Below are 24,391 nucleotides of genomic sequence, written 5' to 3'. Positions count from 1 at the left end.
CTGAAGCAGGCTTTTAGCGAGATCATGAGTGCTCTACAAATTCAATTTGAAATCGCTGAAGGCTTGAGATGCCTTATCCAACTTCAGCATGCAGATCAAATCTGACTGAATGTCTCCTTTTGAGAATTGAGGACTGGGTGCATAGCCGGCTATTCCTGCATTCTGCCATGCGAGAGGTTGGCGGCAATCCGTCCAAGATCCGTGGAATTTGGCGAGGCGAATGTCGTGACATTGACTCTGACTCTGCACGCCCCCAAGCTCCCTCTGCAGCACAGCCGGAGACCAAGCCAACGCTTTCGATTGAGACATGTGCGTTTGCTCATTCTCAAGTTCGACAGGAACCGCATTGCGTCCAAGATGCCGTGTGCACCGGATACGTCCTCTCTCTGTGTATGAGATCGCTGCAGGACCCGTGGCACTGCAGCACCGTTACCCCACAGCACCCACAAGGCGCTGATGCACCAGCCTCATCGACTTCGCCGCACCTCTGCATCCCCGCCCATTCCATCGGCACTGCATCCTCATTGGAACCGGCCCCTCACATTTGACTCTCTTCGCGGTTCCCACATCACTGCATCGCAGCACCATTCCAACAGTGTACGCGAAAACAGGGATGCGCGACTTACCCGTGCCAGAACAGCCAATAAGAGCGTTCAAGGCTTCATTTTCCTGGTTACGCTAATGCAGGATGAGTTGTTCAATTGTAGATGGCATGGTTGCCCGCTGGTCCCACTGCCAGCGAAGCTGCTGAAAGAATACTGTTGCTGCTGGTCGTGTCCTCTCTGCTCTCTTTCTCCTCTTCAACTGCTGTCCTGCCGTCTTGTTGCTGTCGTTTCTGTCATTGCCGCATTTTTTGTTGCGTCTGGCAGTTCTCCTGCGTTCCTTCGTTCAAACGCGGATACCCTGGTCAAGGGCCGACTGCGATTGCTGTGCGACCGCGACACGAGAGGAACATTTTCGTCAGCTTTGCACGATACCGGACCTTGGATTTGCGTGCTTCACGACTGCGCGCTGCTCTGCGACGCTAACAGCATGAACGCGATTGCGCCAGTACGAACAAAATTTGCCATCGAGCGCTTCATATCAACACAAGGTCACGAGCACGCGCAAGTCACGATTCGCAAGGGACGTGCAGGTCTTGCCATGTGGAATGCAAGCCGAGTGCTGGACACCCCATGAGAAGTAGTCTTGAAGGTTGCGACGACTATTTCGCTACATGTACGAACCAGCTCTGGACCGAACCATCTGTCTCTTTATCACGCTCGCTACACTGCCGCTCGAACCAAAACAAACGAAAATGCCACATGCTGAGTCAGATGTACTGGCGACCGTCCGCCGTCCCAAAGAGAACCGACACTCGCCGTAAGAAGGACAAGAATAAAGAGACAACATATGCTGAAGCTTGGAAACACGATATGGCCATTGCTGGCCTGCAGTATGATCTGCTTGTCTTGTCTTCCTTTCACGTCGTAAGAATCATTAAGCATGTCGTAAGAAGCTGACGGCCGTAAACTCGTGTGAACGTAGGCGCGTCGAAGTCGTAAAGTCGAAAAGCACAATGTCGAACCGGACGGGCTGCCGGCACGTGGTGGGGAAGCTCTCGTCAGTCACGTTATCACCCGTTGAAGACCATGCCACGACTCATTTGCTGGCCCGGGCAATCAACCACTGCAGCACAGCGTCGAGGTTTGTCTCTTCTTTGGCGCTGATTCCGTAACAGCTCACCTCTCGATGCGATACTTCTTTAAGGTTCAGCGCATCGATGAGCTCGTCGACCGAGAGCTTGCCAGCCAGATCCGACTTGTTGCCAAGGACGAGGAGAGGAATGCCTTCCAGGGCGGGTTTTTCTAAGAGCAGCTTCAGTTCTTCTCTTGCGACTGGCAGAGCGCCCTTGTCGGCCGAGTCGACGATAAATCTGGACGGATCAGCGGAAGCGAGCCAACACGTGCAATCGAGTCCTACACTATGGCGTTCACGCCGCGGCAATACCTCTCCCACATAGAGCGAAATCTAGGTTGACCTCCGAGGTCCCAACTATAGTACGTGGTCAGCAGATGATCCCAGCGCAGGGTAGTATGCCTGCATCCCATCCCGGACGAGTGGCTCAAACCGGCTTGGTGCCACAAGAGCTGGATCTGCGTGACCGAGGCGACACAGGAAAGCACTCACCACTTCAAGGTTACATGGCCTTTCTGAACGCGCTTCATGTTGAAGCCAACGGTAGGGATGGAGCTATGGCCATTAGCGCTTGGACCAGCTGTGATGATGGAGCTCATCGTTGCGCAGAGCAGCGCAGGTGGGCATGCTGCTGCTGCTTGCGCAACCTGGAGCGGGTGTTGACGCACTCAACAGTGAACTCTCCTCCCTAGACAGCATCTCGTCAGTCGGACATGTTCGCAGAGACATGGTGGGCGTAGCGCGGCCACTTCCCGATCTGGAAGATACTCACCGCCAGAACCCTCAACAACGAGGTCTTGCCAGCATTTTGCAGCCCGATCATGGTGATGTCCATCTCTGTCGCCCTACATGGTGAAGACAGTCAGAAGTCATCTCGGATCGTCTTCGAACATTGTGTTGCGATTCATTTGGACTGAGCTTGGTAGGAGTGGACAGATGTCAGAGGCGCACCACGCATCGAGGCTGGCGCATGTGCAGGCGCAAGGCAAGGAGACAGACGCACCAGAAGAGGCGAAGGAGCCAGTCGTAGATACGGCGGAAGATGCTCGCCATGGTGGGAGCACTGGTGATGGCAGTGGCCTCGAGTCGTGATCGTCTACCCGTGAGGACTGGCGATGGACGATGGACGATGGATGCTGGTGCGAAGCGTAGGAATCCTTGCTGCGGGGTCTGGTTCGGTAGTGATTGGCGATCACGCCGCTGTCGAATCGCAGCAGCGGTAGTAGCAGTAGCAATAGCAACAACAGATGATTGGCAACAATGCGATGAACATGAAAACCGCGCTGGCTGCAGAGTGACGAGGTGAAGAGCAAGGACTGCGCCGCCCCAAGGAAAAGGCCGCAGTGGAGTAGTCGTTGTGCACGCATTCGCGCAGGTGACTTCAGCAGCAAGCTCTAGACTAGCGCCTTTTCCGCGGCTGTGTTTGCGCGTCCGTGCAGTCAAAAAAGTTATGCACCTTGTAGAAAAGCAACCCACCACAGCACCTTCACTGTGACCACCCACGCGGCTTTTACCCAGAAGAGTCGCCCGCCATGGCTCCTGCTGCCGCGAAAAAGCAGCCACAGTGGTCGACTGACTTTGACACCAAGCGCCGCCAACACCTCTTCCGGAACCCGCCCAAGGACAAGACCGCCTATCCGACACTTGCTGCAGCCGTTGACCCCCACATTAACTCGTTCAACGCAATCTTTGCGCCCGGCGGCCAGATAGAGGAGGGCATCAAGGACATTGGCATCAAGAGTTTCACCGACGGCGACCCGTATGCACAGCCCGAGAACATTGGGCGCAGGAACAGGCTTTCTGTGCGCATTCAGGATGTCTTCCTCGACAAGGCTGTCCTGCCGCCCTCGAACAAGGTCGCCCTCAAGAACCGCAACATCCTGCCCGCCGAGTGTCGAGAGCGCCACGCCACGTACCGTGGCAAGCTTCGTGCTCGCCTGGAGTACAGGGTGAACAACGAGGATTGGCAGGAGGAAGTCTGCGATCTGGGCACAGTACCCATCATGCTGAGGGTGAGACTCACCCAAGCTGCCGGATTGCGCACGCGTACAGCAGCACCGAAACTAACTCGTGACAGTCCAACCGGTGTCACCTCCAGAACATGAGCCCTGATCAGCTTGTCAAGGCCAAGGAAGAGACCGAGGAGCTGGGAGGCTACTTTATCGTCAACGGTATCGAGAAGATTATCCGCATGCTGCAGGTCAACAGGCGCAACTACCCCATGGCCATCAAGCGTGGTGCTTTCACGAACCGTGGCCCCGGCTACACACCGTACGGTATCCAGATTCGCTCGATACGCACCGACCAGTCTTCGCAGACGAACGCCCTCCACTACCTGAGCGACGGAAACGTCAACTTCCGATTTTCATGGAGGAAGGCGGAATACCTGGTCCCTGTCATGATGGTCATGAAGGCGTTGGTGGAAACAAACGACCGCGACATCTTTGAGGGCATCGTTGGAGCAGCCGGCTCAAAGGGGCTTGCGGAGAAGCAGTTCGTCACGGATAGAGTGGAATTGCTACTCCGAACGTACAAGGTCTATGGGTTACACTCCCAAGCCAAGACAAGGGCCTACCTGGGTTCCAAGTTCAAGGTCGTACTGCAGCTTCCAGATGACGCCAGCGACGACGAAGCAGGTGTCGAGTTTTTACGAAGGATTGTCCTGCCTCACCTCGGAGCCTACAATGTTACTCCAGCGCAGAACGCCGACAAATTCCAGATGATCCTCTTTATGATCCGGAAATTGTACTCATTGGTTGAGGGCGAATGCGCGGTCGACAATCCTGATGCCGTTCAAAACCAAGAAATCCTGCTTGGAGGACAGCTTTACGGAATGGTCATCAAGGAAAGATTAGACGAGTGGCTGAACTCGATTCGACCTGTCTTGCAGGACTGGGGTCGTCGGTCAGAGTGGAAGTCATTCACGTCGCCCGAGTTCAAGAAGGAGTTTGTTCCAAGGGTTCTTAAGAGAACAACCATGGATGTCGGACGCGCCATGGAGTACTTCCTCTCCACTGGTAACCTTGTCAGTCCTACCGGTCTTGATCTGCAGCAAACGGCCGGATTTGTCGTTGTGGCTGAGAAGATCAATTTCTACCGTTTCATCAGCCATTTTAGGATGGTGCACAGAGGTGCTTTCTTTGCTCAGCTCAAAACCACCACCGTGCGAAAGCTATTACCAGAGAGCTGGGGCTTCATGTGCCCGGTCCACACACCTGACGGTTCTCCATGTGGTTTGCTCAACCACTTTGCGCACAAGTGCAAGTTGGCTACACAGAACGTTGATGTTTCAGCCGTTCCTAAGCTTGTGGCGCAGCTAGGCGTATCAAGCAAATCCTCCGCGTCACTTGAGTCAAGTGTCGTCGTACAGCTTGACGGCCGCGTCTTGGGCTTCTGCTCACCGAAGCAGGCCAAGATTATTGCAGATACATTGCGATACTGGAAGGTTGAAGGGACACATGACGTGCCGTTGGAGCTCGAGATTGGATACGTTCCCAATTCCAACGGCGGTCAGTACCCCGGTATTTTCATGTTCTCGCAGGTTGCACGCATGTACCGACCTGTCAAGTACCTGCCTCTTGGCAAGCTGGACTACGTTGGACCTTTCGAACAGCCGTACATGTCAATCGCGTGTACAGACCCTGAGATTGTGTCTGGCGACTCCACGCACGTTGAGTTCGACCCTACTAACATCTTCTCGATCATTGCCAACATGACACCCTTCTCTGACTTCAATCAGTCGCCGCGAAACATGTACCAGTGAGTGTAACAAATCAAAAGAAGGGAAGGCGATTAATACTAAGAATTAAACAGGTGTCAGATGGGTAAGCAATCAATGGGAACACCTGGAACAGCCCTGCGATACCGAACAGACAACAAGACCTACCGCCTGCAGACAGGTCAAACGCCAATCGTACGACCACCCCTGCACAACGAGTATGGATTCGACAACTTCCCCAACGGCACCAACGCCGTCGTGGCTGTTATTTCTTACACGGGTTACGACATGGACGATGCTATGATTCTGAACAAATCTGCTCACGAGCGCGGTTTCGGTCACGGTACTATCTACAAGACAAAGATCTGCGATCTTGAGGAGGGTGGACGCAGGAATAGGTCTGGAAAGACTGTATCAAAACTGTTTGGCTTTGCTCCAGAAGGACTCAAGAAGGCGTCTTACCTCGACACCCTAGATGATGACGGCTTCCCACGTGTTGGAACGTTACTTCGTAATGGCGATGTCATCGCAGCGTGGCACACGGTCTCGTACGACGCTGCTACCGATGACTACATCAACCGCGATGCCAACACCCAGTTCTTCAAGTACAAAGAGGACGAACTTGCTTTTGTGGAAGAAGTCCGCATCATCGGCTCAGAGGATGGCACACAGCCATGCCAGAAGATCAGCGTCAAGCTTCGCGTACCGCGTTCGCCTATCATCGGTGACAAGTTCTCCTCGCGTCACGGACAAAAGGGTGTTTGTTCACAAAAATGGCCGTCAATCGACATGCCCTTCTCCGAGTCTGGTATTCAGCCCGATGTCATCATCAACCCCCACGCTTTCCCCTCTCGAATGACAATCGGTATGTTCGTCGAGTCTCTGGCTGGAAAAGCTGGCGCGATGCACGGCATCGCTCAAGATTCAACACCTTTCCGCTTCGATGAGCAAAACACCGCCGTTGACTTCTTCGGCCACCAGCTTATGAAGGCGGGCTACAACTACTATGGCAACGAGCCCATGTACAGCGGTATCACGGGTCAGGAACTCGCTGCTGACATCTACATTGGCGTTGTTTACTACCAGCGTCTCCGTCACATGGTCAACGATAAATACCAGGTCCGTACCACAGGTCCAGTGAACTCGACCACTGGCCAGCCCATCAAGGGAAGGAAGAAGGGTGGCGGCATCCGTGTCGGTGAAATGGAGCGCGATGCACTCATTGCCCACGGCACAGCTTTCCTTCTCCAGGATCGTCTGATGAACTGCTCCGACTACACAAAGGCAGCCATCTGCCGCGGCTGTGGCAGCTTCTTGTCCACCGCACCGACAGTGAGCGAGTACTCGCGCAAGAAGGACGCCGGTGGTAAGAACATGACCGTCAGGTGCAGGCGGTGCGCTAGGCTAGCCGACGGGCACCAGAGCAAGAGCGACACCTGGACAGACGGGCAGGGCATGAGGTTCAGCGGCGGCGACGATATTGCCACGGTCGCCATCCCAGGCGTTCTGAAGTATCTGGATGTCGAGCTCGCCAGCATGGGCGTCAGGCTCAAGTTCAACGTTGCGCCCTAGAAGCCCTAGACGTGTGGCTCCTTGGTTGGTTTAGGAGGAAATGGGTAGGCATTGCTTGGCGTTTAGGACTGTAGAAGTTCACCAAGGGCTCTTTAACAGCATCAGCGGAGTTTTGTAGGGCGATGAATCTAGACATATCTGAAGACTCGCGTCACACACTGCTTTGATCTACTGTAGAGGAACGTGCAGATCTACGCAGCCAAGATGCTAGCTTCACTCAACCACATCGCGTTCGTTCCTGTGCAGCTGTGCTCTTGGGATATCTGACCACCGACCCACAGACTCCAAGGGCCAGACCAGACAGATGCCCTACTTCTTCTCGTCGAGCGTCAGATTCTCAATCGCCTTCTCTCCACCCTCAGTACCAACGTCCACCTTCGCCTTATCGGCGCCCTCGACATGCCCGTCGGGCTTGGCTTCGACCTTCTTAGCCGCGCCCGGGTGGAACGCGCCCTTGTTCTTGGTCTTCTTCTCCTTCTTCTTCTCGGTCGGCGGCGGCGGGTACGCCTTTTGCTCGATTTCCTTCCACTCGGCGCTGTTCTGGAATTCCTGCTGCACGGGGGCGAGCAGGGCGTTGAGAGCCTCGACGACGGCGGGCTTGAGGATCTGTGGCGACAGGATGTCGGCTTTGTAGTCGGCGTGCATCTGCTCGATGGTGGTGTACTCGAGGGGTTCGGCGTCGCGGCGCTCGACGACGAACTTGGGGGTTCCGTGGCGCAGGTAGGAGGCGGGTAGGAGGACGTATTCGACGAAGGAGAGGATGCCGTTTTCTTCAATGACCTTGGGTGCGGCGTGCGCCTTTTTCAGCTTGCGCTTGACGACTTCTTCGCTGTCGAGAACGTCGATCTTCGAGTCGGGGTCTGAGGCGCTCATCTTGCCGCCCTGCAGACCAGGGACCATGGGGTTCATGCAGTGGGCGCGCTCCTTGTAGCCGATCTTGGGGAGGATGTCCTTTGCGAGCGCGAAGATCTTGCGCTGGTCAACACCGCCGAATTGCATGTCGACGTCGAGGTACTGCTCGTCGAGAGCTTGCATAAGCGGATAGAGCAGGCCGGAGAGAGGGGCGTTCTCAGTCTGCTTGACGACTTCGGCGCCCGCTTTCTTTGCGTCGTGCTCGGAAGTGATAGAGGCCAGACGCAGGACATCCATCATGTAGTCTGGCTTAAGCTCGTAGGAGGAGCCAAGGACGAATTCGAGGCGGTCGATGGGGACGTTGACAGCCTTGAGGAGTGCGGTGATGGTGAAGCGGTAGTATTCAGCACGGAACTTGACGAGCTCGATGGGTGCTTTGAGATTGTCGAGGAAGCCGTGGATGTCGGCAAGGAGAATCTTGACGTGACAGCCTGCTGCGAGGAACTGTGCGAGCTTGAGGATAGGTACGAACTGCGCGTCTGTTAGCTGGGATACTAATCGACATCAAGTCGCGCTAGACTCACGTATCCGCAGTGTGGCCTGCCCGTTGTGGCAGTTCCCCAGTAGACCTTGAGTGGTCTGCCCTCCTTGAGCGCTGCCTCCATGATCTCTGGGTTGAGCACTTCCTTCAGGTTGACCTTGATGAGGTCCATCTTGTCCTGGTCTGACATCTTTGCCGACTCATCGCTGACCGTCGATTCATTTTGGCTTTTCTGTAATCTCGACTTGGCATCGACCAATTGCGCCTGAAGCTCTTCAATCTTCTTCTCAATCGTCGCGATCTCGTCCTTGATCGAATCGGCCATGGTGGGGTATTGGAGGGGTAAGGCCAGCTACTGTGTCTAAAGAATTGGCAGAATACCAAAGCCTTGAAATCCGGTCTTAGTAAACAGAGGGAATTGAGGGAGCAAGGGCGGCAGTATATGACTGCCTACGGCCAGGCTCAGCTGTAGGATGTGGTTGTTGCGGCGAAGCTGAAATGAGTCGACAACACAGTCAGGCTAAAATTGGGTCTCCTGCGCCTCCGGTTGGCTGGCCCCGACTACCATTCACACACGCCCGCACAACCACACTAGACTCGAATGCAAGGACTTGACTCTTTCAAAGATGTTCGCTCGACGCACGAATGGCTTATGATCCTTCTAAGACTACCAAATACCAACGATATGTGCGTGTTTTCTTCAGAAGCTGTGTTGTTTCCTGTACTGCGCCGTAGCAATGCTTCAGCCGCTCGCTGTTCACGGCCTGTGAGATGTGGCACTGCATGTAATTTGGGCTTCCCTAGTGCTCAGCACAGCGGGTGCACCACATCTTCTCTCTCATCAGATTCCTGGCTATTTGCTTTCGAAAGCTGAGGTAGATTTGACTACAGCATAGTTCTGCTTGTGTCTCTGCCTACACGAGAGCCGGGGCTATCAAGATCTTGAACGATTTGTCTGACAAGTTGGGATGAACCAGGCCATGAAGGCCGAATATGTATTAAGGAATGTCTTGAGTAAAACCCGTGCCAAACAGAAAAGCAGAGCAAAAACATACCCCAACGCCATCGCCATGCAGGTTTAGAAAAGTCACAAAGTCCGCGTCATCCTCTACCTATCACTCCTTCTTACATCTAGCCATGCAAACTTTCACATCCAGCGCTAGGTTGGCGGGAATGGCGTTCCTGAACTCCTCGATGTTCTTCCCATCAATCGTCTTGGGGAACCCAAGCGTAGCATTAACCACACCGGAGTTCAGAGCGAAGAAGTTCTGCGCAACCTGGCTAGTACCAGGATCCTCGCTGTTGAGGGCTGCCACAAACGTAGCTGCCTCGCAGTTGTCGTTGAACTGGAAGTGAATCGATCCCTGCGGGAAGACCGTACCCTCAAACTTGTTCAGTGCCCCGGCAATCTCGGGGTTCTGACCGGCTTTGACAAGGTTGTTCTCGAGCACGTAGCCGAACTTGAGGTTGGAACCTTCGACGAGGGTGAGGAACTCTGTGGCGCGGGGGTGCACGTGGGGTGTGTTGATGCCGCAGGGAGCGAGGAAGCCAAGAGTCGTGCTGATGCCTAGTCCTGTGAGGATGGGGAAGCTGTCGATATTGGCAGCTTTGGTCACGCCGCCTGTTGAGTTGGTGCCGTTATTGAAAGAGAAGACAGTAAGCTTCTTGAGGTCTTCGCCAGTGAGGAGTTTTTCGTCCTGAGTCAGGAGGCGCTGGAATCGCTTGATGGCGGTTGGAGCCGTGAAGAGGTCACGGAATAGGTAGGTCTGCTTGTCTGTGGGTGCTGGAGCAGCTGGTGGGGAGATAGTCGAGGAAGGCGCTATGCCTTGAGGGAGCGCCTGTACTGAGCCAAAGGCCGCAACGGCAACGACGATGATTTTGGTAATGCTGATCATAATTGCTGACTGGTACTAATGAGAGATACTAAGGTAGGAAACAAGAAAAGAAGAAAGATGATACTGGAGTATGGTTTCTTGGTTGCTGGTAAGGAGATGGGAGATGATATGAAGCCCCCTCATTCTGTCTTTATACACCGACGGTTCAAGCCACCAACCCTTCAACGCTGATGTTGTGCACAGCGGATGTCGTTGATCCGAGAGATACTGATAGTAAAGGGCTGAGTAGTACGGCAGCGTGCTCGATCGCTAAGCATAATCTTAATTCAGTGACAGGTAAGATTTGTTTAGACAATACTAGCGGCAGGCAAGCGATTGGCCACAGTGGCAGACACAAGAGAGGGTTTCTCTTGCTGGCCACTTTATCGAGCGGTTGCTGACGGGCGTAGCGTGGCGCAGACTGCGGGAAACGTGCCAGCCGCAAGACATCTCTGAAGTTATTCTGGTGACATCCGCCACTTGTAGACAGACAACAGGGTGTTCTGTTTCTGCACCAGATGTAAGCTGCTACCTCCCAGACTCAGCGGATGTGAGGTGGTGGAGCCGCACACCGCTGACGACACCAGTGAGGGTGGAATCAAAACCTCGTCGCGTGCTACACAAGCTCCACGCCCCCCATGAATTGTTTCCATGTTTCAAGACAGCCGCGCATACACGGCCAAATCTTGCAATGTATTCCTAGAGACAGCTGTAAATCTGATGATGGTGAGTGTGTTGGTGTTGACGCCTGGACCGCTCAGCCTTGATTGATGGCTTAGCTCGAGGGCTTGTCAGCAAACTGTGCCAGAAATAGATTGTCCAAACTCAGGCGCAAGGCACCAACCAACTTTCCATCGTTATATTTGCGATTCGGATCACTAAGCATCCGCTGTTACTGCACTGCACAACACACCAAGATGAAGAAAGACCAAGTAAACCGGGACGCTACTACAGGGGGAATCGGTACGCTAGGGAAAACGACAAACAAACAGACCGACCCATGAACGCGGTGTCGCCGCAAGTCGGCTTGCCAATACAGAATGCACGTAGACAAAAAACCGCCCATGCACGGCGCAGGAGCGCGCTACTCAGATTCGTTCTCCACGTCCATGGAGTCGTATGCACCCCGCCAGAAAGGAAGCTCATCCAGTGTGAAAGCATCATCGCTAGGGATCGACGGCGGGCCTTTCGTGTGCTTCACCATGCCCTCCTCAGGCTCTTCTACCTCTTCGATATTATTGGTGTTGGGAAATCCCTTGTCTTCGAAGATGAGGGAGGCTCGCCTATTCCATGGCCCAGGCCCGCGCAGCTTGCGGCGTAGACGGCGGGCCTCAAGGTTGTTGTCATCTTGAGGATCATCGTCAGAGTAGCTGCTGTCGCCTTCAACGCTCTGGCTGTGTGTGCGCTTGAAGACTCCTGCGCTCCACCTCTTCTTCTTGCGCAGGTAGATGCGCTCTTTGGCCTCCTCGTCCGTGGAGCCCTCTTCGACGTGCAGCTCTCGCAGGCGGTCCATGACGCCGGTGTCCTCCAACGCAGCGCCGCTCCTGTCGCTCTTGGCGTCTTCGCAATGATCTGGCTGCACGACTTCTATGTTTTCGTCCTCGCTGTCGTTGCTGTCCACCTCCTCGAGTTCAAAATCGGGCTTCTCTACCCGTCGCACGGGTCTTTCGTCCTCGTCCTCGTCCTCGCTTTCCTCTTCCGAGCTGTCTTCATATTCGGTTTCCTGGGGGGTTGTGCCGGCATAGGCATGTCCGGAGATGCTAGAGGGTCGCGAGGATTGCTCGATGGACTGCGCTCGAGTAAAGCGGAACTGGTTGTGGCCAATGGGCGTGAACTCGAGCGGTGGAGTGTGTAGCGGCTTGGGAGCTTCCATGCGCTTATATGGTGGTGGCGTGTGGTTTGCTTGAGACAGGAAGCGGGGAGGGGCGTGGATGCTCGAGGCAGTAGGCGGCGGAGTCGGACAACCGTGAAGCCTCTCGAAGTGTGGCGGGCGTTCGTGGGTGGCCATGTGGGCTGGGCGAGAGGTGTTATTCACCGGTGATGGTGGTTGCGTCAGGCTGGCGGGCCAATTGCGACAGTGTACGTATCAACGATCTTCTCACTCGGTCTTTGCTGATCTTATGGTATGCAGGGCCGGAGGACGTGTCTTGTTTTTGAGATTCGGAAGAAGGATTGTGCGGACAGTATCATTCTGGAGGAGGCTTGGGAGAGCGTGACTGGAGAGTTGAGCGGCGAGCGGCAGACGGAGTGGTGGAAGGCTTTACAAGTCAGACCCTGCTTATGGTGCAGGAAGAGTGAGGAGTGCTACAGGCAGCAATGCAGGACGGGCAGCTCGCAGACAGTGAGAGCCACAGAGCGCAAGGCAGTAGGGGAACAGAGGGCTGTGTATGTGCGGCGGTGATGGTCGAATAGGGCAGTGGGAAGAAAAACGAGGATTGGAGGAGGCGGGCCTGGGGTGGTCAGAATTCCCTAACGCGTTGGATTGTGCGGGACGTGGCCAATTAACAGCAGCGTTGCAGCGAGAATGAGCTGTTCGGCCGCGGTTCTTTGCAGGCGGGTCTGCATGCAGGAGGGCCTTGTTTCCATGACTCTGCTGGGTGGCCGCGATATGTGTTCACGAGCAATTAGCTCGCATGAGCCATGAGGGCTCGCACAATCTCACCTTGCGTCAAGCCCAACGAGCCCGACGAATGACGGCAGCGCTCCGTATTGCAGTGCTCACGGGGGGCGTAGGCTGTCTGGGTAGTGCTGGCCAGCTGGCAGCGGGAGGGCATTGGCGGGGCAGACGTGCATGAGTCGGCAGACGTGCAGACGTGCAGACGTGCAGACATGCAGACATGCAGACAACCAACCGAGCGCACGCACGCGGCGGAGCAGAAAGCGAGCGCTGCTGGGAGCAGACCGACGAGCCTTGACGTCGTCGAGTCTCGACTAGCCCTGAAGGGAGCCGCGAACCTCGAACCTCGAACCTCGAACCTCGAACCTCGAACCTCGAACCTCGAACCTCAGGCGGCCGTGACGAGTGAAGGCTGGCAGCGCGTAAAGGGTCACGGGGTGTGGGGTTCGATCAGGTCTTGGTGTTCGAGGGTGGCCCGTGCGCGCAGCAGGTATTCCGTTGCGTGGCAGGGACAGATTGAACCTCTGGCCAGAGCAGCAGCTTGCGGCGGAGGCAGCAGAGCATCGACGATTCGCACCACCGTCTTTCTTTTCCTCCTCTACACGCCCGCCCACCTCCAGCGCCGCCGTCTCTTGCATTGAAGTTGCTCTGCGTGTCATTGAAGCTGCGGCTTCGCCCTCAATCCCACCATGGCGTCTTCCCCGAGCATGTTGACCAAGGTAAGCAGCCGCTCTGGAATGCGCTCTTGCAGACGTCTGACCCGGTGCAGTTCGAGTCCAAGTCCTCGAGGGCCAAGGGCATTGCCTTCCACCCCAAGAGGTACCTCTACGCGCTCCGAATGCCCTCGTTCCCCTGCGCTGACCGCCCTTAGACCCTGGATTCTGGTCTCGCTGCACTCCTCCACCATCCAGCTGTGGGACTACCGCATGGGAACCCTCATCGACCGCTTCGAAGAACACGACGGGCCCGTTCGCGGCGTCGACTTCCACAAGACCCAGCCACTGTGAGCATGGAAGAGCGCGAATTGCGGATGCGCCGTATACTGAGCCAGAACAGATTCGTGTCCGGTGGCGATGACTACAAGATCAAGGTCTGGTCCTATCAGACTCGCCGATGTCTCTTCACGCTGAACGGCCACTTGGACTACGTTCGAACCGTCTTCTTCCACCACGAGCTACCATGGATCTTGAGTAGTTCAGACGATCGTAAGCGCGTCCTGCTGCTGCGCCAAGCACCCACTGACAGGAAGCAGAAACCATCCGTATCTGGAACTGGCAGAACCGTAAGTTGCTCGCCTCCCTCTTGTCAATCATGGCTAACAGACCCAGGCTCCCTCAGTAAGTCGATATCGCACCACCGCTCGAGCCCACCTAACCCATCCAAGTCTGCACCATGACTGGCCACAACCACTACACAATGTGCGCGCAGTTCCACCCGAAAGAAGACCTCATTGTCTCCGCCTCGCTCGACCAGTCCGTTCGTGTTTGGGACATCTCTGGTTTGAGGAAGAAGCACTCTGCGCCGACATCCACGTCATTTGAAGACCAAATGGCCCGCTCGAACCAGAACCAGGCCGACATGTTTGGCAACACAGACGCTGTTGTCAAGTTCGTCCTCGAGGGCCACGACCGAGGTGTGAACTGGGTCGCGTTCCACCCCACACTACCATTGATCATTTCCGCCGGCGACGATCGCCTCGTCAAGCTGTGGAGAATGTCCGAGACAAAAGCTTGGGAAGTCGATACATGCAGAGGGCACTTCCAGAACGCATCGGCATGCCTGTTCCACCCACACCAGGACCTAATCCTGTCAGTAGGCGAAGACAAGACCATCCGCGTATGGGATCTTAACAGGAGAACATCCGTCCAGTCTTTCAAGAGGGAAAACGATCGCTTCTGGGTCATCGCGGCGCATCCAGAGATCAACTTGTTCGCTGCTGGTCACGACAACGGTGTCATGGTGTTCAAGCTGGAGCGAGAGCGCCCAGCGTCTGCTGTCTACCAGAACAACCTCTTCTACATCACCAAGGAGAAACACATTCGATCGTATGACTTCCAGAAGAACCTCGAGTCCCCATCAATGCTCTCGTTGAAGAAGCTTGGTAGCCCGTGGACACCGCCACGGACAATATCCTACAACCCTGCTGAACGCTCCATCTTGGTCACATCGCCCGCAGACAGCGGCACGTATGAACTGATCAGCCTCCCGCGTGACGCCTCGGGAGCAGTGGAACCCACTGACACGAAGCGCGGCTCTGGAACCTCTGCAGTTTTCGTGGCGAGGAACAGGTTCGCCGTCTTCAACCAAGCTAACCAGCAGATCGACATCAAGGACCTCTCCAACGCCACGACAAAGACAATCAAACCTCCTCATGGCACGACAGACATCTACTTTGGTGGCACTGGCAACCTGCTCCTCATCGCCCCCACCACTGTTGTACTGTACGATATCCAGGCCAAGAAGAACCTTGCGGAACTTGCCGTTGCCGGCGTCAAGTACGTCGTCTGGTCCTCAGACGGGCTGCACGTAGCCCTCCTGAGCAAGCACAATGTTACAATCGCCACCAAGAACCTCGACCAAGTCAGCACGCTTCACGAGACGATTCGCATCAAGAGCGCTACCTGGGACGATACCGGCGTACTCCTTTACTCGACCTTGAACCATATCAAGTACAGCTTGATGAACGGCGACAACGGTATCGTTCGAACCTTGGAACACACCGTGTATCTTGTTAGGGTCAAGGGCCGCAACATCTACTGCTTGGACAGAGCCGCGAAGCCAAAGATCCTTCAAATCGACCCAACAGAGTACCGGTTCAAGCTCGCCCTTGTGAAGCGAAACTACGATGAAATGCTCAACATCATTAAGACGTCTAGTCTTGTTGGTCAGAGCATCATCTCGTACCTGCAGAAGAAGGGTTACCCTGAGATCGCCCTTCAATTCGTTCAGGACCCGCAAACACGCTTCGAGCTCGCCATCGAATGTGGCAACCTTGAGGTTGCAGTAGAGATGGCCAAGCAGCTCGACCGTCCTAAGCTTTGGCAGCGACTTAGCACCGAGGCCCTCGCACACGGTAACCATCAAATAGTAGAGATGACATACCAGAAGCTGCGAAACTTCGACAAGCTGTCCTTCCTGTACCTTGCAACAGGTGACCAAGACAAGCTGAAGCGTATGGCTAAGATTGCTGAACACCGCGGAGACATGACCGCACGCTTCCAGAACGCGCTCTACATGGGCGATGTTCAGAACAGGATAGAGATGTTCCAGGAGATCGACCTCTATCCGTTGGCTTATGCTACTGCCAAGGCCCACGGTCTTGACGAGCAAGCGCAGTCCATTCTTGAAGCAGCTGGTGTTACCGAAGACCAGATCAGCGTGCCCTCAACAGGCAACCCTCTTGCGCCACCAAAGCCGATCGTCCCAACCTTCAAAGCAAACTGGCCCACACGTGCAGCATCCTCGAGCGTTTTCGAGAAGGCTCTCGCTGGCGAGATCGAGGGTGTTGGCGAGGAGGAGCCGGCGGCCAACGGATATGGTGATGAAGATCTGCTCGGTGAACCAGAGGCTGCTGGCGCCACGGCTGAGCTCGGTGGCGATGAGGACGATGACGTCGGTGGCTGGGACATGGGCGACGATGGCGATGTCGAGGCAGAAGACGAGTTCGTCGAGGTCGAGGGCGCTGAAGCAGGCGCTGGCAGCAGCGAGGCTGATCTGTGGGCGCGCAACTCGCCACTGGCGGCCGACCACATTGCTGCAGGGTCCTTTGAAACTGCCATGCAGTTGCTGAACAGGCAGGTTGGCGCTGTCAACTTCGCTCCTCTTGAAGACCGCTTCCAGGAGATCTACCAAGCCACACGAACCTTCCTTCCCGCTACACCCAACACGCCCTCTCTCGTCAACTACGTACGGAGAACAGTCGCCGAGACAGACTCACGAAAGATCCTGCCTATCATCCCGCGGGACCTCGAGTCTGTTCTATCATCTGACTTGGCAGCCGGCAAGCAGGCATTACTCAAGAACCAGCTTCCGGATGGTGTTGCTGCTTTCAAGAGGTTACTTCACCTCTTGATCATCAACGTTGTCGCATCGCAAGCAGAGCTGACCGAGGTACGTCAAGTTTCGTTGCCGATATGACGATGCTAACCCAATGTCCAGGCGAAGAAAGCGATACACACTGCCGCCCAATACACGCTTGCTATGTCCATCGAGCTCGAGCGCCGTGCGCTCACGAAAGGCGCCACTGATATCTCTAGCCTATCCGACGATGACAAGAAGCGTGCTCTGGAACTGTCTGCCTACTTCACTGTTCCCGAGCTGGAGGGAGCTCACAAGTCCCTTCCTCTCTCCGCGGCCATGAACTTTGCCCACAAGAACAAGCAGCTCAACACCGCGCTAAACTTCGCCAACGCTCTGCTCGACAGGACCGGCAACGCAAAGATGAAGGAGTCTGCCAAGCGCGTCAAGACGGTCGCCGAGAGGAATCCCGCTGACGGAATTGAGATCGACTTTGACCAATTCGCCGACTTTGAGATCTGCGCTGCTAGCCACACACCCATTTACGGTGGCAGCCCGTCGGTTGCATGTCCCTACGACGGCTCGAAGTACCACGGCAAATACAAGGGCACCGTGTGCAAGATTTGCGAAGTGTGCCAGATTGGCGCCCCTGCGAGTGGCCTAAGGCTGGTTGGTTGAAGGATGACGAGTTTGGAGTCTTAGCATTGCTTAGGGTTAGAGACGAGTTTGCGGTAGCATTATGAGGACGATAGATGTAGCAGCGTCCTTGCGATCAACAACAAAATGCGAAATGTTATAATGTTCAAGGTTAGTGCAATGCTCTCGTTGTGCAGAATTGACTCCTAATCCACGTTTTCAATACACCTTGTGTCGCAGTAGAGAAAAGTAGGCTGACATAACGTGGCTAAGAGGGCAAGTAAATGTGCGTACAAATACTACCATTTTGGCTGCAACACGTTCAAATGTCGGAGAGGAGAGTGACAGCAGCCAGTTAGTCTGCGTTGGTCAAGGTCAGTACATGTACACCTCTCTTTCCTGATTGTGCAAGCGTACTACCTCTTGCCTTCCTATAGCGAACGGGAAACCACCTCTTGCCTTCCTATAGCGAACGGGAAACCACACCTCCGTACCGTGCTTCCCACTGTGACCATCTTGCGAGTGGAGAAGAGAAGGTTCTCCACACAGCCCATGCACGTGGTAGTCTACTCAACCTACCGAACCAGCTCTGCGAACTGACAGTCGTTGATGGATTGAAGTCAGCAGCACCGACCTAAGACGAATACTCTCTTCCGCTACCTCACTACCTGTATCTGTTCTTCCTGGATGTCGATATCCCAAAGAGGCACGATTCAGACCACACAAGGAGTCTGCAGCCTATCGAAAGCAGCTCAAGCGGTCGACTATAACGAGCTCACTACCTTTCCACGACCCCCATGTCTCGAACCTACGGCGCTGCGGAGCTGCACATGCTGCTCCCTGGACCGGGCAGCGGACATGCGTGTCTGGCGCTGTACGATGTGTGTCCTCACACGACACACTCGTCGGTCTCACACGCCAGGGATCCGTACGTGCACCAGACCCTCCTCTTCGCTCCTCCGCCCGCACGGTCTCTCGAGCGCAGAGACGAAGCAGAGGGGGGTATCCACACGAGGAGACTCAGCAGCACATTCTCGCAGCACCCTCTAGCCAGCATCCCAACAAGCCCTCTAGCCCGCCTCGTCCTCTCCAAACACTCCCCCGTAACCCGCTCCCTCCGCGCCACCGCCGCCTTTCCACCCCCGCCGCCGCCGCCGCCGCCAGCAATCTACCTCCTGACCTTCGCCACGGACCGCTCGCCCTCCACCCGCAGCTTCGCGCACCTGCTCAACACCCACCTACCCGCGCACATACCGCTTTTATACACCATCGACGCGCGCACGCTCCCCGTTCCGCCAGCGCGGCTGTGCGCGGCCTACTCGGGGGTAGCGGCGGCGGTGCAGGATTTCGTGCTGAGAGACGAGGGGGCGCGGGATGCGGTGAGGAGGGCGGTGGAAGAGCTGGTGCGGGCTGCGTGTGTGGACGGTAGTGGTGGTGGTACGGGAGGGAGGGAGGTGGCGTTGGCGGTTTGTTGTACGGCGGGGACGCATCGCAGTGTTGCTATTGCGGAACTGGTGGCGCTGGGGGTGAGGAGGGAGGTTAGGAGGGTGGGGTCCAAGGACGGGGTCAAGATCGTCGTGAGACATGTGCATCGTGTCAGAGGGGTCGAGGATCCGTATTGATAAAAGTAGGAAAGTAGAAACTAAGAATAAAGTTAAAATTAATAAGATATGTGTATTACGCTAGAGAGGTTCAGAATCTGTACTAACAGAGGTGGGAGAGGGGGGACCAAGGACGGGGTTAAGATTAGTAAGATATATATATATATTGCTAGAGAGGTCAAAGATCTGTATTGATAGAGGTGGAAGAGAGGGGACCAAGGATAGGGTTAAGATTGGTAAGACGTGTGCATCGTGCCCGAGGGGTCGAGGGAGCGAATGGATGGGGGTGGGAGGGGAGGAAAGTGAAGTAGGGAATCATCTCATTGTTCTACAAGGCTAACGGAAATCGGGATATGGGGGTACCTGCCACCCCTATGCTGAACGTTCTTTCTTCTTTCTCTCTCTCTCTCTCTCTCTTTTTTTTTTGCTTCTTCTCCTGCAGCAATGCTCTCTCTCGTCTGTCTTCTGCATCCTCTTCACCGCTCTACCGTCGGCTTCGCTACGCCGTCTTCTTCTTGCCAATCGACGTGTCGATGCTGCCGACGGCCCAGATGAAGGCGAAGACGGCAAAGGCGCCGAGGGTGAGGACGACGGGCTTCCGGTAGCCCGCAGCCCAGGGGTAGTCGTAGGTGACGAGCAGGTCCCTGTCCCTGAAGTCGTCGACGAGGTTGATGGCGGTCAGGGTGAGGGTGGTGCGGCCCAGGGTGTCCATGAAGGTCTTGTGCAGGGTGGTGGTGTTGTCGACAATGGGCACGGTGGTGTGGAAGCGGACGTTTGTGGCGCCCTCGGGCAGGATGACGCGCAGGATGACGCGGCCGTAGGAAATGCCCTCGACGGCGCGCGGGCCCTCGAGGAAGGGGACCTTGAGCACGTACGTGTCGGCCTTGGCCAGCTTGCGCAGGTAGGTCGACAGGTCTGCGTTCCAGCCGACGCGGAAGCTGTACTTCCAGGTGCCGAAGACGGGGTAGCGCGGCTTCAGCTCGAGCAGGTTCTCCTTGTTGCCCGGGCGGAAGCGCGAGGTGGAGACGTTGCCGATGTCGTCGGTGAAGTAGGGGTCGACGGCACCCGGTGCGAGGGGCAGGTTCAGGCCCTTGAGGGCAAAGGTGGGCGGGTTCATGTACGACTGCTTCTGCCACTCGACGCGGGAGAAGTGGTTCTTGAGGCCGGCGCCCTGGTTGACGAGCCAGTAGCGCTCCTCGGTCGCGAGGTTGCCGCCCCAGTGCGAGACCTCGATGTCGCGCTCCAGCAGGGTGGAGTGGACGACGGGCTTGGTGAACTCGTAGCGGACGCTGACGGGCTGGTGGGCGCCGGCGGGGACGTTTGCGTACGGGCCGTAGGTGAAGGTGGAGCCCTGCTTCTGGGGGTCCGTCTTGCCCTCGTCGTTGAGCTCGGCGGGCAGGGTGGTGTAGTCGGTGACGTCGGCGCTGGGGAACTTGACCTTGGTGCGCTGCTTGTCGGTGGGGTAGGCCGAGGGCGCGTAGGCGCTGAACGAGTACTGGAGGTACTGCTTGGCCGTCTGGGCGAGCTCCGCGGGCACGGGGTGGAGCGACGACAGCACCGCGTACGAGATGCTGATGGTCTGCTGGGCGCCGGGCGCGAGGGGCTCGGGCAGGTGGACGCGGTAGAACTCGGTGCTGCTGCCCTGCTCGAGGCCCACGACCTCGGCCCTGAAGGTGCCCGCCGCCGCCTTCTTCTTGTCCCTCACCTCGAAGCCGCCGACCTTGGCCAGCAGGCTGGCGTCGAAGGGCACGTAGTACTCGGACTGCGGCTTCGCGTCGATGTTTTCAATGAGCACGTTGACCGTCTCGCGGGCGTACGCCTTGTCCAGGTTGCTTGTCCTGACCAGATGGGCGTTCTTGAAGACCTGCGGGGGCGTGAATGTGCTGGGGAGCAGCTGCTTGGAGCGCAGCGGCTCCGAGAGGTTGAGCTCGGCGCGGGCGACGCTCGACAGCGCGGCCATGGCGCTGGTGAAGAGAGAAAACGGCCTCATGTTGGGTAGCAGTCAAGGTACCCAGTCATGCAAGAGGTGGAGGTGGAGGTTGAGGTGGAGGTGGAGGTGGAGGTTGAGGTTGAGGTGGAGGTGGAGGTTGAGGTTGAGGTGGAGGTGGAGGTTGAGGTTGAGGTGGAGGTAGAGGTGGAGGTTGAGGTCAAGGCCGAGGTCAAGGTCGAGGTCAAGGTCGAGGTGGAGGTGGAGGTCAAGGCCGAGGTCGAGGCCGAGGTCAAGGTCGAGGTCGAGGTCGAGTGGGAGGGAATTGAGGTCGCGGTCCCAGTCGAAACGCGGCTGCGTATGCCGATTGCTGATGCGTCGTGTCCACTCAGTGCAAGTGCATGGGCCGTGCGCGTGGATAGCTCCAGCTGGAGCTCACCCGCGGCCGTCCTCCCCGCGGTCCCCCTCCTCCTCCTCCCCTCCACCTCCTCCTCCTCCTCGTGCTCATGCTCGTCAACCCGCCATGAGACTTCTCGCCCGAGCCGTGCGCAGACCTCGCCGCGCGCAACAGCCCTCTGCCGCGCTGGGAAGGCGCCACCTGGCCAACAACGGCTTCTTCCGCGTCTCGGACGAGGTGCGCGAAGCTCTCCACGCCAAGAAGGCCGTGGTGGCGCTGGAGACGACGATATACACGCATGGTGCGACCAGACGGCGCCCGTCGACTTGTCCGTAGTCGGTGTTGATTGTCCCTGCAGGCTTCCCCTACCCCGAGAACGTCGCGCTCGCGTCCCTCCTCGAGAGCGTGGTCCGAGTCCATGGCGGCGTGCCCGCAACCATAGGCATTCTGGACGGCGTCGCCCGCGTGGGCCTGGATCCAGAAGAGCTGATCCGCCTGACCGACTCGGCTGGCCAGCCCACCACCCTGAAGCTGTCCAGACGCGACCTGAGCCATGTCTGTGGCCTGCGGCTGACCGGCAAGCACTTCAACGGCGGCACCACCATTGCAAGCACCATGCTGCTCGCCGAGCTGGCAGGCATCAAGATCTTTGGCACCGGCGGTCTTGGGGGTGTCCACCGTGGCGCCGAGTCGAGCATGGACATCTCCGCCGACTTGACCGAGCTGGGCAGAACCCCCGTCGCCGTCGTCTCAAGCGGCTGCAAGAGCTTCCTCGACATCCCCCGCACCCTCGAGTACCTCGAGACCGAGGGCGTCGGTGTAGCCACGTTCGCGGATGGCCGCCAAGGCAACGTCGACTTCCCGGCCTTCTGGTCCAGAGACAGCGGCGTCAGGAGCCCGACGACCATCCAGCATGAAGCCGAAGCTGCTGCCATCATACGTGAGTACCTCCGTCTCCTCGCCATCCTACCTGCATTGACGCGGCTCAGACGCCCAGCACCAGATGCAAATCAGGTCTGGCCTGCTGTTTGCCAACCCCGTTCCACTCGAAGCCGCCATCCCAAAGGCGGACATGGACTTGGTCATCAAGGAGGCCCTCAAGCAAGCAGAGGCCCAAGGCGCGTCCGGCAAGGACAACACGCCTTTTGTGCTGGCAAAGATCAAGGAGCTCACCAAGGGAAAGTCCATCCCCGCCAACAAGGCCTTGATCGAGTCCAACGTGAGGCGGTCTGCCATAATTGCCCGCGAGCTGTCCATCCTCGAGACGAAGCAAGAAGAAGCCCGAGGGTGAGCCAGACACGCTTGCTGCTCCACTGTAGAACTGGCACTGATCGTAAGTATGTAGCCGTAGCTCTTCCTACTTTACCCCAGTCCAAGCAGCCACCACCAATGCAACCTCGTCGATACCCACGCCTCCCGTCACTCCGCCTCCATCTGTCCCTCATGCCACGCCTGTTGACATAGTCGTCGCCGGTGCACTTGCAGTCGACTTCTCGTGTGACTATGCTCCCTTCGCCAACGCCTCGAGTCAGACCGACCCGCTGCCTCACACCTCGAATCCCGCAGTGATCAGCCAGAGCCTGGGAGGGGTAGCCCACAACATCGCCAAAGCCGCACACCTCCTTGGATCCTCTGTGCGTCTCTACAGTGCCGTCGGAAACGACCTCAGTGGCCGTGCAGCACTGAGCCAGCTGGAAGACGAAGGCATGTCCACGTCAGGCATCGAGACACTGCCCAAGCCGGCACGAACCGCCCAATACGTCGCCGTCAACAACGCAAACAAAGACCTTGCGCTTGCCATGGCCGACATGTCCATCCTCGAAGCCATCCCCCACAGTCTTACCTCTGACCTCTCCGCCACACTCTTCGCCGACCCCGCAACGAAGCCCAAGGTCTTGGTAGCGGACGCAAATTGGTCTTCGCCCGCACTGCACACCTGGCTCTCAGCCGCCCACGCTGCATCCACGACAACGGTGTTCGAGCCCGTCTCCACCGCAAAAGCGCTCCGCATCTTCCCTCCCGTCGCCCAGTCGACACCCTCCTCCTCGTCAGCATCACCGCCATCCACGTACCCCAACTCCCTCGCCCACATCATAACCCCCAACCACCACGAACTCACCGCTCTACACGAGCACGCTCACTCAACAGGCCTCTTTGAACTACCCTCGTGGTTCGCCGTCATCGACGCCCTGGGCATCCCGTCAACAGGACTGCGCGTGCCCCTAGCCATGATCACCGACAGTGCCCTAGTCGACGCCGGCATCCCCCAGCAAGCTATAAAGCTACTCCCCTTCTTCCCCACGATCCTCACCAAACTGGGTCCGCAGGGCGTACTCATGACGAGACTCCTCGCCACCGACGCGCCAGAACTCCACACGGACACGGACCGCCCGTTCGTGCTGGCGCGGAACAACAACGGCGACGCGGCGTCGGGCGTCGGCGGCTTGTACGTGCGCCTGTTCCCTGTCGACAAGGTGCTGTCGCCCGATGAAGTCGTCAGCGTAAACGGCATCGGCGACACCTTCTGCGGCGCGCTGGCTGTCGGGTTGGCTGGGGGGAAGAAGGTGCAGGAGGTGGTGGCTTTTGCGCAGAGGGCCGCGAGTCTGAGTCTCAGGAGTCGGGAGAGTGTGAGTGTCGAGTTGAGGGGGTTGAAGGCGGAGGTCGCGGGCTTGTAGAGGTGTACACGACGCCTGTCGAGGCGCTTCTCCTTTGACTTGTCTTGACTTGCTATCAAGATTTGTTTTGTAGCCTCCTTTCTTCCTCTCTAGACGGCAACCAGCCTCCCCTGGTGTTTGTGGGTCTCACTGGAATGGTACCTACACCGCACTCGACTCCACTCACCAACAAACAACTCTACCTACATGGACACTCACACCCTCTCTCTACTCTTAAGAAGAAAGTATAAGCTTGTAGATCTGCTTTAATATCTGTACACCTCTACACACACACTTGGTAATACTAC

At 56.8% G+C, this 24,391-nt stretch overlaps 9 protein-coding genes across 9 annotated transcripts, besides 8 other annotated features; 4 read left to right on the top strand and 5 right to left on the bottom strand.

The window, feature by feature from the left end:
- Nucleotides 1-1,641: 1,641 nt before the first annotated feature.
- On the bottom strand, nucleotides 1,642-2,730 carry EKO05_0000536 (uncharacterized protein; the record flags this gene model as incomplete). The annotated part of the gene is made up of 6 exons (XM_038936885.1): nucleotides 1,642-1,915; nucleotides 1,963-2,034; nucleotides 2,170-2,232; nucleotides 2,346-2,365; nucleotides 2,450-2,522; nucleotides 2,681-2,730. The coding sequence occupies 6 exons, from the start codon at nucleotides 2,728-2,730 to the stop codon at nucleotides 1,642-1,644; spliced, it is 552 nt and encodes a 183-aa protein (XP_038803079.1).
- A 157-nt stretch (nucleotides 2,731-2,887) lies between these two features.
- Nucleotides 2,888-2,924: a tandem repeat.
- A 285-nt stretch (nucleotides 2,925-3,209) lies between these two features.
- EKO05_0000535 (DNA-directed RNA polymerase) lies at nucleotides 3,210-6,967 on the top strand (the record flags this gene model as incomplete). Its single annotated transcript, XM_038937081.1, has 3 exons — nucleotides 3,210-3,689; nucleotides 3,755-5,436; nucleotides 5,491-6,967. 3 exons carry the CDS (start codon nucleotides 3,210-3,212, stop codon nucleotides 6,965-6,967), a joined length of 3,639 nt encoding a protein of 1,212 aa, XP_038803078.1.
- A 309-nt stretch (nucleotides 6,968-7,276) lies between these two features.
- On the bottom strand, nucleotides 7,277-8,685 carry EKO05_0000534 (Tyrosine--tRNA ligase; the record flags this gene model as incomplete). Its single annotated transcript, XM_038936895.1, has 2 exons — nucleotides 7,277-8,350; nucleotides 8,404-8,685. The coding sequence occupies 2 exons, from the start codon at nucleotides 8,683-8,685 to the stop codon at nucleotides 7,277-7,279; spliced, it is 1,356 nt and encodes a 451-aa protein (XP_038803077.1).
- Nucleotides 7,421-7,452: a tandem repeat.
- A 790-nt stretch (nucleotides 8,686-9,475) lies between the features above and the next one.
- EKO05_0000533 (uncharacterized protein) lies at nucleotides 9,476-10,255 on the bottom strand (the record flags this gene model as incomplete). Its single annotated transcript, XM_038944726.1, has 1 exon — nucleotides 9,476-10,255. The coding sequence occupies one exon, from the start codon at nucleotides 10,253-10,255 to the stop codon at nucleotides 9,476-9,478; it is 780 nt and encodes a 259-aa protein (XP_038803076.1).
- A 1,063-nt stretch (nucleotides 10,256-11,318) lies between these two features.
- On the bottom strand, nucleotides 11,319-12,242 carry EKO05_0000532 (uncharacterized protein; the record flags this gene model as incomplete). Its single annotated transcript, XM_038944725.1, has 1 exon — nucleotides 11,319-12,242. The coding sequence occupies one exon, from the start codon at nucleotides 12,240-12,242 to the stop codon at nucleotides 11,319-11,321; it is 924 nt and encodes a 307-aa protein (XP_038803075.1).
- A 773-nt stretch (nucleotides 12,243-13,015) lies between these two features.
- Nucleotides 13,016-13,079: a tandem repeat.
- Nucleotides 13,080-13,184: 105 nt separating this feature from the next.
- Nucleotides 13,185-13,241: a tandem repeat.
- Nucleotides 13,242-13,540: 299 nt separating this feature from the next.
- EKO05_0000531 (uncharacterized protein) lies at nucleotides 13,541-17,546 on the top strand (the record flags this gene model as incomplete). Its single annotated transcript, XM_038937062.1, has 8 exons — nucleotides 13,541-13,570; nucleotides 13,621-13,670; nucleotides 13,723-13,854; nucleotides 13,908-14,056; nucleotides 14,104-14,133; nucleotides 14,180-14,188; nucleotides 14,236-16,961; nucleotides 17,010-17,546. The coding sequence occupies 8 exons, from the start codon at nucleotides 13,541-13,543 to the stop codon at nucleotides 17,544-17,546; spliced, it is 3,663 nt and encodes a 1,220-aa protein (XP_038803074.1).
- Nucleotides 17,547-18,301: 755 nt separating this feature from the next.
- On the top strand, nucleotides 18,302-19,126 carry EKO05_0000530 (uncharacterized protein; the record flags this gene model as incomplete). The annotated part of the gene is made up of 1 exon (XM_038944724.1): nucleotides 18,302-19,126. The coding sequence occupies one exon, from the start codon at nucleotides 18,302-18,304 to the stop codon at nucleotides 19,124-19,126; it is 825 nt and encodes a 274-aa protein (XP_038803073.1).
- Nucleotides 18,613-18,666: a tandem repeat.
- Nucleotides 19,127-19,168: a tandem repeat.
- Nucleotides 19,169-19,490: 322 nt separating this feature from the next.
- Nucleotides 19,491-19,522: a tandem repeat.
- An 82-nt stretch (nucleotides 19,523-19,604) lies between these two features.
- EKO05_0000529 (dolichyl-diphosphooligosaccharide--protein glycosyltransferase subunit 1) lies at nucleotides 19,605-21,095 on the bottom strand (the record flags this gene model as incomplete). Its single annotated transcript, XM_038944723.1, has 1 exon — nucleotides 19,605-21,095. One exon carries the CDS (start codon nucleotides 21,093-21,095, stop codon nucleotides 19,605-19,607), a length of 1,491 nt encoding a protein of 496 aa, XP_038803072.1.
- Nucleotides 21,096-21,128: 33 nt separating this feature from the next.
- Nucleotides 21,129-21,354: a tandem repeat.
- A 201-nt stretch (nucleotides 21,355-21,555) lies between these two features.
- Nucleotides 21,556-24,104, top strand: EKO05_0000528 (uncharacterized protein; the record flags this gene model as incomplete). The annotated part of the gene is made up of 4 exons (XM_038936932.2): nucleotides 21,556-21,730; nucleotides 21,788-22,369; nucleotides 22,419-22,716; nucleotides 22,775-24,104. 4 exons carry the CDS (start codon nucleotides 21,556-21,558, stop codon nucleotides 24,102-24,104), a joined length of 2,385 nt encoding a protein of 794 aa, XP_038803071.2.
- Nucleotides 24,105-24,391: the final 287 nt, after the last annotated feature.

Source organism: Ascochyta rabiei, chromosome 1 (assembly GCF_004011695.2).
Source record: "Ascochyta rabiei chromosome 1, complete sequence".
In the NCBI taxonomy this organism is placed as follows: Eukaryota; Fungi; Ascomycota; class Dothideomycetes; order Pleosporales; family Didymellaceae; genus Ascochyta; species Ascochyta rabiei.
The sequence above is the reverse complement of the archived record's forward strand: the minus strand, read 5'-3'. Positions and strand labels throughout refer to the sequence as shown.